Here is a 10,913-nt window from a genome sequence, read left to right as displayed (position 1 = left end):
ACAGGGAGATAGCAGCGGGGTGCACTGACTAAAACGAGCACCCGAAGGTGGCCTTCAAAAGGTGGACGGATATGAAAACCCAGCTTGGGGTGTGAGCTGTGTGTGCAGGTCAGTGCACGGGGGTGTGTCTGTCTTTGTCTAGCATCTGTCTTTTGTCTGTGGGAACAAGTGTCTACACGCAAGGGTTGGTGTCTCTGAGGTCTGCGACCCCAGCAGGGGAAGGGGCTGGACTGCACGGGCTCTAAGTCCTCTGGAAGATTCTGGAACCCGTCCCCTAGCCCTTGCCCTGAGTCCTTCAGCGCCCACTGGAGGGTGGCAAATCCTGCGCGGGCGAAGGGTCCGGTGCAGCGGGCTGGGAGGCGCGGCGCTGCGGGGCGTCGGCTGGCAGGCGGGCCAGCGCAGTGACTCAGCACGGGGGCGGGCCGGGCAGGGCCGGGGCGCGCCCACCCATATAAGTCTCAAGGCCGCCAGTCGGAGCGCTCGAGCTCTGCTGCCGCCGCTGCCGCCGCTGCCGCCGTGACCACCGTCCCTGCCGCCACCAGTGAGTCGGCGCCTCTTGGGGATCCCAGGGATTCCCAGGGGGCTCCCAGGGTCTTTGGGGCAGTTGGGTCCCTCGGAGAGGGCAGAGCGCCCAGAGCAGGGAATGAGGCCCCAGGGAGGACGGGTGGGTGCCCTCTCCTCCATATTACGCCTCACCCAGATTCTAACAGACTTCTCTCTGCATCCTCCAGTGCCGCCCTACACCATTGTCTACTTCCCTGTTCGAGGTAGGGGCCTGTGACGGGGTAATGGGGGGGAAGGGGAGGGGAGGCAGAGGTTGGGGGCTGCAGCCCACGCCCCTCACCCACCCGAAGGAGTCCCCAACCCCCCCTTTTGCCTCCATCACGTGGCTACTAGCTCGGGCCTGTGCCTAGGAGCTCCGTAGGCTGGAGTATCCAACCTCGCGGCCTAGGCCTGCCCCTGCCCAGTGTGCCCTGAGATCGCCGGAGGAGCCCCCGCCCTCTTGGCCCCTCTCCAGGGTGCTGCGAAGCTGGGGTCTGTGGCCGTCCCTACTTCCCAGTCCTCCCCTCCCCCAGGGCGCTGCGAGGCCATGCGCATGCTGCTGGCTGACCAGGACCAGAGCTGGAAGGAGGAAGTGGTGACCATGGAGACCTGGCCTGCACTCAAACCCTCCTGTGTGAGTACTCATGCCCTCTCAGGGTCAGGGGCTGGGCCTTGAGGGCAAAACTAGGGTCGGGGGGCAGCCAAGCTCAGCACCTCTGACAGAGCTGTGCAACCCCTCCAGCTGTATGGGCAGCTCCCCAAGTTCCAGGACGGAGACCTCACCCTGTACCAGTCCAATGCCATCCTCCGACACCTGGGCCGCTCACTCGGTGAGTCCTGACGCTGCAGGTGGCCCAGCCCAGGGCAGGGGTGGGTGAGCATCAGCCAGTGTTCCTGAGCATCTGCTCAGTGTGTGGTCTGAGCTTCTTCCATTTAAATCAAGCCTCCCAGCAACCCTGTGGAGTACAGGCACATGAAGGCTAAATAACTTGCCTAAGGTCGAGCTCAGGTTTGCCAGCATCCTTGCCCTATCCCAGGCCACCTCCCACTGAACTCTGAGCATGGACTCAGATCAGCACTGTCTTCCATCCGCATTCTCTTCCCTCCTCCCTGTGGCTCACAGGCAGCCACATGGCCTGTTGGTGGATCAGGTTGCAGTTGCTGATCAGGCTCCTGGTCATGCTGTCTGCTCTCACACTCACCCCGCCCCCCAGGACTGTATGGGAAGGACCAGCAGGAGGCAGCCCTTTTGGACGTGGTGAATGATGGCGTGGAGGACCTCCGTTGCAAATATGTCACACTCATCTACACCAACTATGTAAGCACGTGCCCCGGGATGGGCACTGAGGACAAAGAAAGAAAGGGGCTGGCTTCCTTTTCACCCTATACCACACCCCTCACGTGGCTCTGGCTGATTCCCTCCCTTGGGCTGCTTCTGGCTCTGAGGGTGGAGTTGCGGGAGCCATTGTGGACAGGATGCAACTCTCAGCCTCACTGCCTGGGGTTGGACTCAGTCAAGTAGCAGTCAGTGGATAGTGCAAGGACAGGAGATGCCTTGAGGTGGTCCTTGATCCTTAGCTGGGGGAGGTCAGGAGGGCTTCCTGGAGCAGGTTGCAGGAGGAAGAGTATAGCCAGCTTCTGGAAAAAGGTGCTGACACTTTCAAGGGCACAAAGTATGCAGGCAAGGAGCACATTTAGGGATCTGGGACCAATTTAGCAGAGGCAGGGCCTGTATGCCTCTGTGTGAGAGCGAGGGAGAGTGTCAGATGGAGCCAGAGGGGCGGCAGGCCCAGATCCTGAAGGCCTTGAACCAGGCAGCTTGGATGCTTTCTTGGGGAGCCTTAGCAGGTCAGTGTCTGAATACGAGATCTGGAAGGATCCTCCAAGGCTTTTGCAATAATCTGGAGAGATCATGGCAGAGAAGGAAAGGCAGGGATGAACTAGAGAAAAATCAGCGACTGAAATGGACAGGATGTGGCGATAGCCTGGGGGTGGGGACTGAGCAGAGGAGTCTGGGGCTGGGTGGGTGGTGATTCACTGAGATGGGGCAGACAGAAGGGAGCATCTCAGGGCAGGGGCAGGTAGCGGTATGCTCAGGAGGATGATCCACAGTGGCATCTTTCTGGCAGGAGGCAGGCAAGGAGGGCTATGTGAAGGCACTGCCCGAGCATCTGAAGCCTTTTGAGACTCTGCTGTCCCAGAACCAGGGAGGCCAGGCCTTCATCGTGGGCAACCAGGTGAGCTTTTGGCCCTGTTCTGCCCCTTCCACGCCACCCTCTTACAGATGGGAAACAGGCGCAGAGAGAGCATGTGAGCCATTGGTTCGGCAAAGCTGGGCAGACCTAGGGACCAGGTCAGTCTCCTTGCCCCTACCCCTCACACCCACTGAGTTCCTAGCCCCCTTCCCTGCAGATCTCCTTCGCAGACTACAACCTGCTGGACTTGCTGCTGAATCACCAGGTCCTGGCCCCTGGCTGCCTGGACTCCTTCCCCCTGCTCTCAGCCTACGTGGCTCGCCTCAGTGCCCGGCCCAAGCTCAAGGCCTTCTTGGCCTCCCCTGAGCACGTGAAGCGCCCTATCAACGGCAACGGGAAGCAGTGAGGGCTTGTGGCACTCTCTGCAGGAGGCAGCGAGCTGCCTGCTTCCCTCTCCCCAGGACCAATAAAATTTTCAGGAGAGAAGCTGTGCTGTGAGTACATTGAGTTTTCTGGAGAAAGGGGCTTCCGGACCCTCAGCACTCAGGCTTGGGGGAGGGACAGGGCAGCTGGCGAGGATACTTGAATCCTAAAACACAATCAGAGTTTCTTCCTGGAGCCCTCAACCCAGCCTGTGTTTACTGAACTCCAGAAGCAAAGAGAGAAAAAAAAAAAAAAAGAAAGAAAGAAACAGGAAGAGGAATTAACCATGCTCCCTACCCTGGCAGTCCCCACAGTCTAGAGAGAACAGGCTTGCTTATGTAAACATGCTTTCTTGTCCCAGCAGACCACCTGCCAGAGGGCCTCCATCTGGGACAGCCAGAGCTGAGGGGCCCCTGGCTGAGGAGGGGCATGAGAGGAGCTGAGCTGCTCCGAGCAGCCCAGACTTGGTCAAAGGGTCAGTCATTTGTGCTCAGGTGGGGCTCTCCTTGCGTCCTCATGCATCATGGGGATGGGAGCAACACTGGGGGATCCAGGTGGCCCACCTGCTGCCTCCGCTCACCATCCTTGTTAGCTGGGCAAAGAGAACAATCCAGCTGGCAGTGGGGTGTCCACAGTGGTGAGGCATTGGGGTGCAAGCAAGTTGGGGCTCTCAGGGCTCCGGGGATAGCTGGAGGCAAGGGGTGCAACATGGAGGAGCGAACATCTCTTAGGAGCCTTGCCCAGCATCAGAGCCTCCTGCCCAAAGTGGGGACCCCTCAGGAGGTCAACTTCTATTTCTGAAGGAACTCACAGTAGGTTGAGACTAACAGAAAATGTCACTTGAGGGCCCGAGGGAGGGATTTGGGTGGTGCCTAAGCCACCGTGCTGCAGCGGTGGTGGGTTGGCAGGGGACTACCTGCACCCATCCCACATCCTAGGCCCCACTTAGGGGACCATTCGTGGTGTCAAAGGAATCCTGGCTCCAGTATCAGGGCAGAATGCCTGAACACTCTCAGAAAGTCCTGGGAGCACAGAGCAGCTGAGAGCAGTGGCAGGTGCTCCCTGAGTATCATGCAGGAGGCTGGACCAAACATTGCCCGGGGGGGGGACTTTGGGTTCAGGAAGTGTGGATCAAAACTAAAGAGGCATATAGCTCTGAATTACCTATAACTAATAATGCCCTAGCAAATAATGAAAATAATTGCTCAGGCTTATCGAGTAACTTCAGTGCCAGGCATTATGCTAAATGCTTTAGCGTGTTACCTTCCATGATTGTCACCACCCTTGAGTAGGTGCACTTATCCCTATTTATGGATGAGGAAACAATTACAGAAATTTTAACTTGCTGATACGTGAACAGAGGCCCAGCAATGTTATTCATCATATTACTGCTTGTGATCACAATAGGTTGAAAACCGCTTAGTTGTCCATCAACAGGAAACCGGCAAAGTACATTGCATGAACACACACAATGGATTTTGCTGCTTGTGAAAAAGCCAGGAGGCCTGAATCAGGCTTTTGGAGCACACAGGGCTGAGCCAACAGAGTGCAGCCCTCTGCAAGAGACTTTCTCTATTGCTCATCCATGACATATGGGGAAATGAAATTCCCTGTCCCCTTTGCAGTCAGGAGGGACCATATAACATGTTCTGGTCACTGGGCCATGGGCAGAGTGGGTGAATCACTTCCAAGACAGTAAGTAATTGCCAGTGCAAGAAACCCCAGCACTATCCTCCGCTGCCACCACAACCAGTGATGGCCTGATCCTGAGTGAGGACGACATGGAGCAAGCCCCCTCAATAATTTGTGATGGACAAGTGGTGTGGTTGAGCTGTGAACTTGTGGTTTTCCACTGCTGGTATTTTCAAGTTTGTTACTGCAGCATAACCTGACAACCCTTCTGATCTGTCCTTTCTTAGCACAGGCTAAAGGGATCCAGTCACCTCCCAGCTTTGTCCTGCTGCTGAAGCTGATCAGGGGAGGGGAGAGGGCTGTGACTTGGGTATTCTCCCCGCCCCAAGACTATGTTCCTCTGGCTCTCCAGACCAGACCCTGAAATCTGTGATGGGGAACTGAGGAAATGTCCTCATTTGGGGTTGGAAGAAGTCACCAAGCTGAGGGAGGTGATCCAAGAGAGACCAAAGAGCCCAGCCTTCTCCTTGGCATGGACATTTGGCTGCAGAGCTAGGGAAAGTGGAACAGACAATGGGGACCCATCTTACTGGGGTAGCTCCTGGACCTGGAGACCCTGGCTGGGTGACTTTGGACACTGGGGAGAGCAAAGGATGGTTTCAGAGCTGGACCAGGCCTACTCCTGCCTGAGAGTGCACTGCACTTGCACACTTTGTTCACTGCATCCGAGATGCCCGCCCACAGACCCAAGGAGACACTGTCTGCCCTCCACCATCTTCCCATCTCAGCACCTCCCTCAGCTCCCTTTTGGAAACTCTACTTCCCTCAGAGCTGGTTCTGGTTCCCCTCTGAAAATAAACAGGCCAGCTAAAGACAGCAAGCAGAGCTGTGTGGCTCCAGCAAGCGAGTTGGCCACTATCACTTGATTTGGCAGAGCTCAAAGGCACATGCAGGGAAAGTTTTATGAGAGGAAAAGGGGAGACTTAAAAGTATGCCCTGCCGGGAGGCTGTGCACCTGCTGTGGGCGGGCTAACTGGAAGTGGGGCATCCTATCTCAGGGGAGCACATTTGGCTTCCTCTGGTTGGTCCTAAATTGGAAAAGGGGATAGAAATTAAGGAGGCTGTCACTTGTTAATGAAGACCTGGACATTTGGGGCGATTATTACTGTTAGAGATAGCAGTCTGACTCCTTGCAAGTCTGACCTATAATGCACTGGATCCCTGTCAGGTTATTGTAGATAAGAAGTTTCCAGGCAGGTGGCTGCAGGTCATGGGTCAGATTCTATTTCCATATATAGTCTGGCCATTGTCCGTTGTATTCAGTCTCCTCTCTGGACAGAGGTGACCCCAGCCACATCATCTGGAAGCCTTTTCCGCTGGCATTTGAACCTTGAGTGGAGAAATCCTGTAGGGAGAAAGCAGGAGCTATGCATCCTCCTTTCGGGAACAGTCCCTGGCTCGTTTCTGGGCCCTGGAGGAGACGGAACACTCCATCGTGGGGCACCAGAGGACCAGTCTTGAGTTGCTCATCAGAACACCAAGACAGATGGTGTGTCAAAAGGCACTGCTTCCAGGGCACGTGGTTACTGAAGGGCCTGGGAAACTGCAGAAGCCAGTGACTCACAAGGCCAACGTGTCTGCACCTGCCACACCTCGGCCTGGGGGCTCTGGGGGTTCTGGGGGTTAACTCCAGGAGCTGGGCTTCCTGGGAGCTCTGCACAGTGTGGCTGCTGGCTCGGGCAGGAGGCCTGGGGGGGTGGGCAGCAGAACTTTGAGTGGCACCTCTCACTGCCCACTGCCAGGAGAGAGAGAAGGCCAAGATCGGCGTCCAGAGTACTGGGCAGAGGCCAGTGCTCAGGAACTCGGGAAAGGCAAGATCGGGGGACTGGTGTTGGGGTTGTTGGTATAAAGGGTCAAGAGGAGGCCTTAGGGTGACCAGGAAGAATGCTTGCCCAGACGACCCTGCTGCAGAAAAAGGCTCCAAACAGTCGGGGGCGCTGACCTCTAGAAAGCTGTCGCTGGTTCCTTTCTCCAGCCGCCCCAGTGCCTACTTGGTGGGTTTCCAGGTAACCGGTTGCTGCAGAACAAACTGGCTGGTATCATTCTCTATCAGGAACCCAGGCCCAGCGCGCTGGCCCCGCGCCGCTCCCTTAGTGGGCGGGGCGGGGCGGGGCCGCCCGCAAGCCCCGGCGCGGAGCCGCATACCCAACCGGCGCCGCCCTCCCGCCCAGCTTCCGGAGCATGCGCAGAGAGGCCCGTACCCAGGTGGGAGCCTGGAAATTGACGTCGGGGGACCCCGATGACAGGATCTGTGTCCAGTAAACATGCCACGCAGTTTACAATCTCTTCTGTTACCCAGAGCTTCCATCAAATTTCCTGCTCACTCCTAACACGACAAATATCAGTGGACAACAAACAACTGCCAGATACTTGAGAGAAATCGCTAACATAAAAGAGACAAGAGTAAACGGAGAAGATACTGTGCAGGCTGCATAAGGAAACTTCAGTAAGCTTTAATCATTATCTTCAAGGAGATAAGAAAAGATATTACACCTGGAACATAAGAAAAGGAGGCTATTAAAAAGAATGCTCGGAGAAAAAAAAATATGATAGAAGTGAAAACTCTCAGAAGATAAAGTTGAAAAGTACATTTGAAAATAGAACAGAAATGTTGTTTTCTCTGCCTGGAATGCCTTTCTCTACTCCTCCTACAATTTTTTTCCTTGGGGTGAAATCCTATTCCCATTCCCAAAGACCTAAATCAAAAATCTCCTCTGCAAAGTCGTCTTCAATTGCTCTAGATCAGAGATTGACAAATAAAAAGAGAGAGAGAAAGAGATCAAAAAGATAAAAGCAAGGAAAGGTAAGAAAAACAGAGTATCATTTGAGGAGGTCCAGAGAGAGGGAGAGAGAAGAAGGTGGAAACAAAACAATAGGGAGCAGATTATCAAATGAAGAATACAATACATTTTCTCCAGACTGAAGAAGATGAGCTTTGGGTTTGAAAGGCACAATGAGTGCCCAGCACACTGAAAGAAAAAGGACCAAAGCCTGTTACAAAAGCAGATCATGAAATTCCAAAGCCCCCAGAAGGCAAATGAAGACTCTGCAACCTTCCAGAGAGAGAAAAACAAACACCACAAACAAGGGATAAAGAATTTGGAATCGCATCAGATATCTTGTGGTGATGATGAAACATGTCCACAAATTTTCTGACACTCTGGCATCTCTATGCCCTCTTGTGGACGCTGGGCAGGACCTTGCTGCTGCCTCAGTGACGAGAATGCAGAGGAAGTGACAACTGTGGGGCTTCCCTGGCTACATTCAAGAAGGTCATGCAGCTTTGCAGTTTCTCTGGAGACACTCACTTCACTCACTGTGCAGAAGGTTCAGCCACCCTGAGGCTGCCACACAGAGAGCCCACAGGAAGAGACCATAGAGGAGGAGAGAGAGGGAGGGGGGAAGAGGGAGGAAAGGAGGCTGGGAGAAATGATGGAGACATACCTGCTCCCAGCTGCCCAGCCCTGGAAGTGACATTCTTTACTTCTGCCCCATTCAGATATGAGGGGGCTCTGTGCCCAGGGAGAGGAAATGAGTTTGTGCTATCTGGTCAGTCTCCACCATATACAACATAAGATCTGTGAATGTACAGGAACTAGATGTGCAGTAGCAGTGGCATCACAAATAAGTTTGAGGACTTATTTTGTATTAGTAAAACTGATTCACCACACTGAGAAAAGCTGTTAGATCCTTACCTCACACCATTTACAACAATGAACTCCAAACAGATCACTGGTTCTCAACTGGAGGTGATTTGGCCCCCTCTCCCGATTCTGTTTGGCCACATCTGGAGTTATTTTTGTTGTCACAACTTGTGGGGTGCCGTTAGGGATGCTGACAAACGTCTTACAATGCACAGAACAGCCACCCACAACAAAGAATTGCACAGCCCCAAATGTCAACAGTGTTAAGATTGAGAAACCCTACCATAAGTTTCACCTATAAAATAATAACAGAAAGAAAAAGTTTCTTTATGACCTTGGGCTGGGGATGAATTCCTTAAACAAGGCCCCCAAATGAATGAACTTGACTACATCAAAACTGAGGATTTCTCTTGTACAACAATGGTTACTATTTATCAGATTATCAGATAGATGATAAATTCAAAGGAAATATTTGCAACATCTGACAGGGGGAGGGAGGACCAGTGGTTTATAATGTTGGAGCTGGTGTTCCCACTAATCTTTCAGAATCCCCCAAAGCCACAAAGACCATAAAAAAAAAAACACATACTCCATCTCTCAAGTAAGTAGGGGACCTCTGAAGTGATTACAGTTATGTGCTTCTATGCACCAAATAACATACCCTGATGTTCATAAAGTGAAAGCTGATAGGGAGACAGGGACTTAGGCAAATAACAAATCTCAAACTCTGCAACAGGAAAACAGAGAAGGCACTGTCCTTTCAATGGCTCTTGGGACATTTGCTATAATAACCATATATCATGACTCAGAGAAAGTTTTAGAACATTCCAGAGGGAGAGAGAGAAAGATTATAGTCCACAGTGTCTCCTTATAAGGCAATAAAATGAAAAATAACAAAACCAGGAAACAAAAAGATCCTAATGTATATAGTTATAACACTTATTAATTTATATTTATACTAAATATATTTATAAACTTCTCTTAAAATGACTTATGTCAAAGAAGAAATCAAAACCAAAGTTAACAGAACTAGCCAATTAAGTTGAAGGATCACCAAGTATCGGAAGACTAGTCTGCTTGTCCCAATTCGTCTAGATTTATAACTCATCTTGCTGCCTGGCAGGGCAGATCTCCTCAACCCCTTTGTTCTTCTTCAAAATTGGTTTGGCCATTCTTGGCCCTTTGTCCTTCTATATTCATGTTAGTATTGGTATTCTCAGTTCCTTGAAAAGCCTTGATGGGATTTTGATTGGAATTTGCAATGAATTTGTAGATGAATTTGGAGAGACATGATATCTTCATGATATGAAGTCACCCCACCTGGTAAAGTCCCCTGAGCAGCTGTGGTGCTGGCTGGAGGCAAAGGGGATGTGGGATTCGTGAAGGAGGAAGGAAGCCATAAATACTGGCTATGGTGTCATGATCCACTGCAACAATGAAGCCCCCTCCACATGTCCTTTGTGGCTCTGAGTTTTGTATATTGGGAAGAAATTGGCTTTGTAAGGTGCAAAGTGGTCTCAGGAGGAAGAACATGTAATAGAAGATGAACAGCTCAACCTGTTTCTAATAAACACTCAACAGATTGTTCTTCTTGCTGATTTATAAGGTAGGGCCTGGCATTTCTAAAATCTCAGCCTCGAGTCTCACATTTCTAACAGCCTGGGATTAGTCGAGGGGTGCGTAAGCTCTTCCTGGTGTCTGTCATCCAAATAATCGTCAAGGGCTCATTGGGCAAAGATGAGAGCTTTTGTGATAAGGGACAAAGGAGGTATAGGCAGAACTCCAAGGGACTACTTGGGGACGGGAAAAGGACCAACATGGAGACACTCCAGATACCCAGCCCTGATCTACTGGGTGTCTGAGTGTGGGTCTGCTGCCAGGATGGGGTGCTGAGGGGACTGTACTGGTCCCTGGGACCAGTGTGCCCAACTGAGACCTCACAGGTCCTCCCTAATGGAAATTGCAGATGGTGTCTGGTGCTTGGGACCAGTATAAGCTGAAGAGAGATCCTAAGACACTGGCAGGCTGACAGGGAGTGGTTCTCACGCCAGGACTAGAGGGTCTGGAGATCAGGGAGGGAGGCTGGGCCACAAGGGTCATTAACTGGGTTCCCTGCCCCAGAAGCATTTACCTTGTCCTATGTGTACCTCATCAGCCATGACTGATCAACTTTACTTTCTTGAATTTAAATTAATGGGAAAAAAAATATAAGGAGGTTTCCAGCTCAAGATAGCAAGATAGTCAAGATAGTCGATCCTGAAATGTACCCTGTCCTTCTCAGAGGGAAAAAAGAAAGGTTAATAATGAAATTCCAGCCACACAGAAATGAAAAAGGGAATTCTGTGTAGACTCGAAATAAGGCTTTCTTTGAAGGAAAGAAATAGGAAGAAACCCACAGCCTGGGATGGAAGCCTTG

General features: G+C 52.0%; 1 protein-coding gene across 1 annotated transcript; it reads left to right on the top strand.

The window, feature by feature from the left end:
• The first annotated feature begins 418 nt into the window (after positions 1-418).
• On the top strand, positions 419-3,224 carry LOC105070346 (glutathione S-transferase P). The gene is made up of 7 exons (XM_074371632.1): positions 419-541; positions 732-767; positions 1,077-1,177; positions 1,286-1,373; positions 1,758-1,861; positions 2,673-2,780; positions 2,956-3,224. Coding segments are annotated over exons 1-7 (627 nt in total). The 5' UTR covers positions 419-540; the 3' UTR covers positions 3,145-3,224.
• The last annotated feature ends 7,689 nt before the right edge of the window (positions 3,225-10,913 follow it).

This window comes from Camelus bactrianus, chromosome 10 (genome assembly GCF_048773025.1).
Source record: "Camelus bactrianus isolate YW-2024 breed Bactrian camel chromosome 10, ASM4877302v1, whole genome shotgun sequence".
NCBI lineage: Eukaryota > Metazoa > Chordata > Mammalia > Artiodactyla > Camelidae > Camelus > Camelus bactrianus.
Note: the sequence above shows the minus strand (reverse complement) of the source record. Positions and strands in the feature narration are given on the sequence as shown.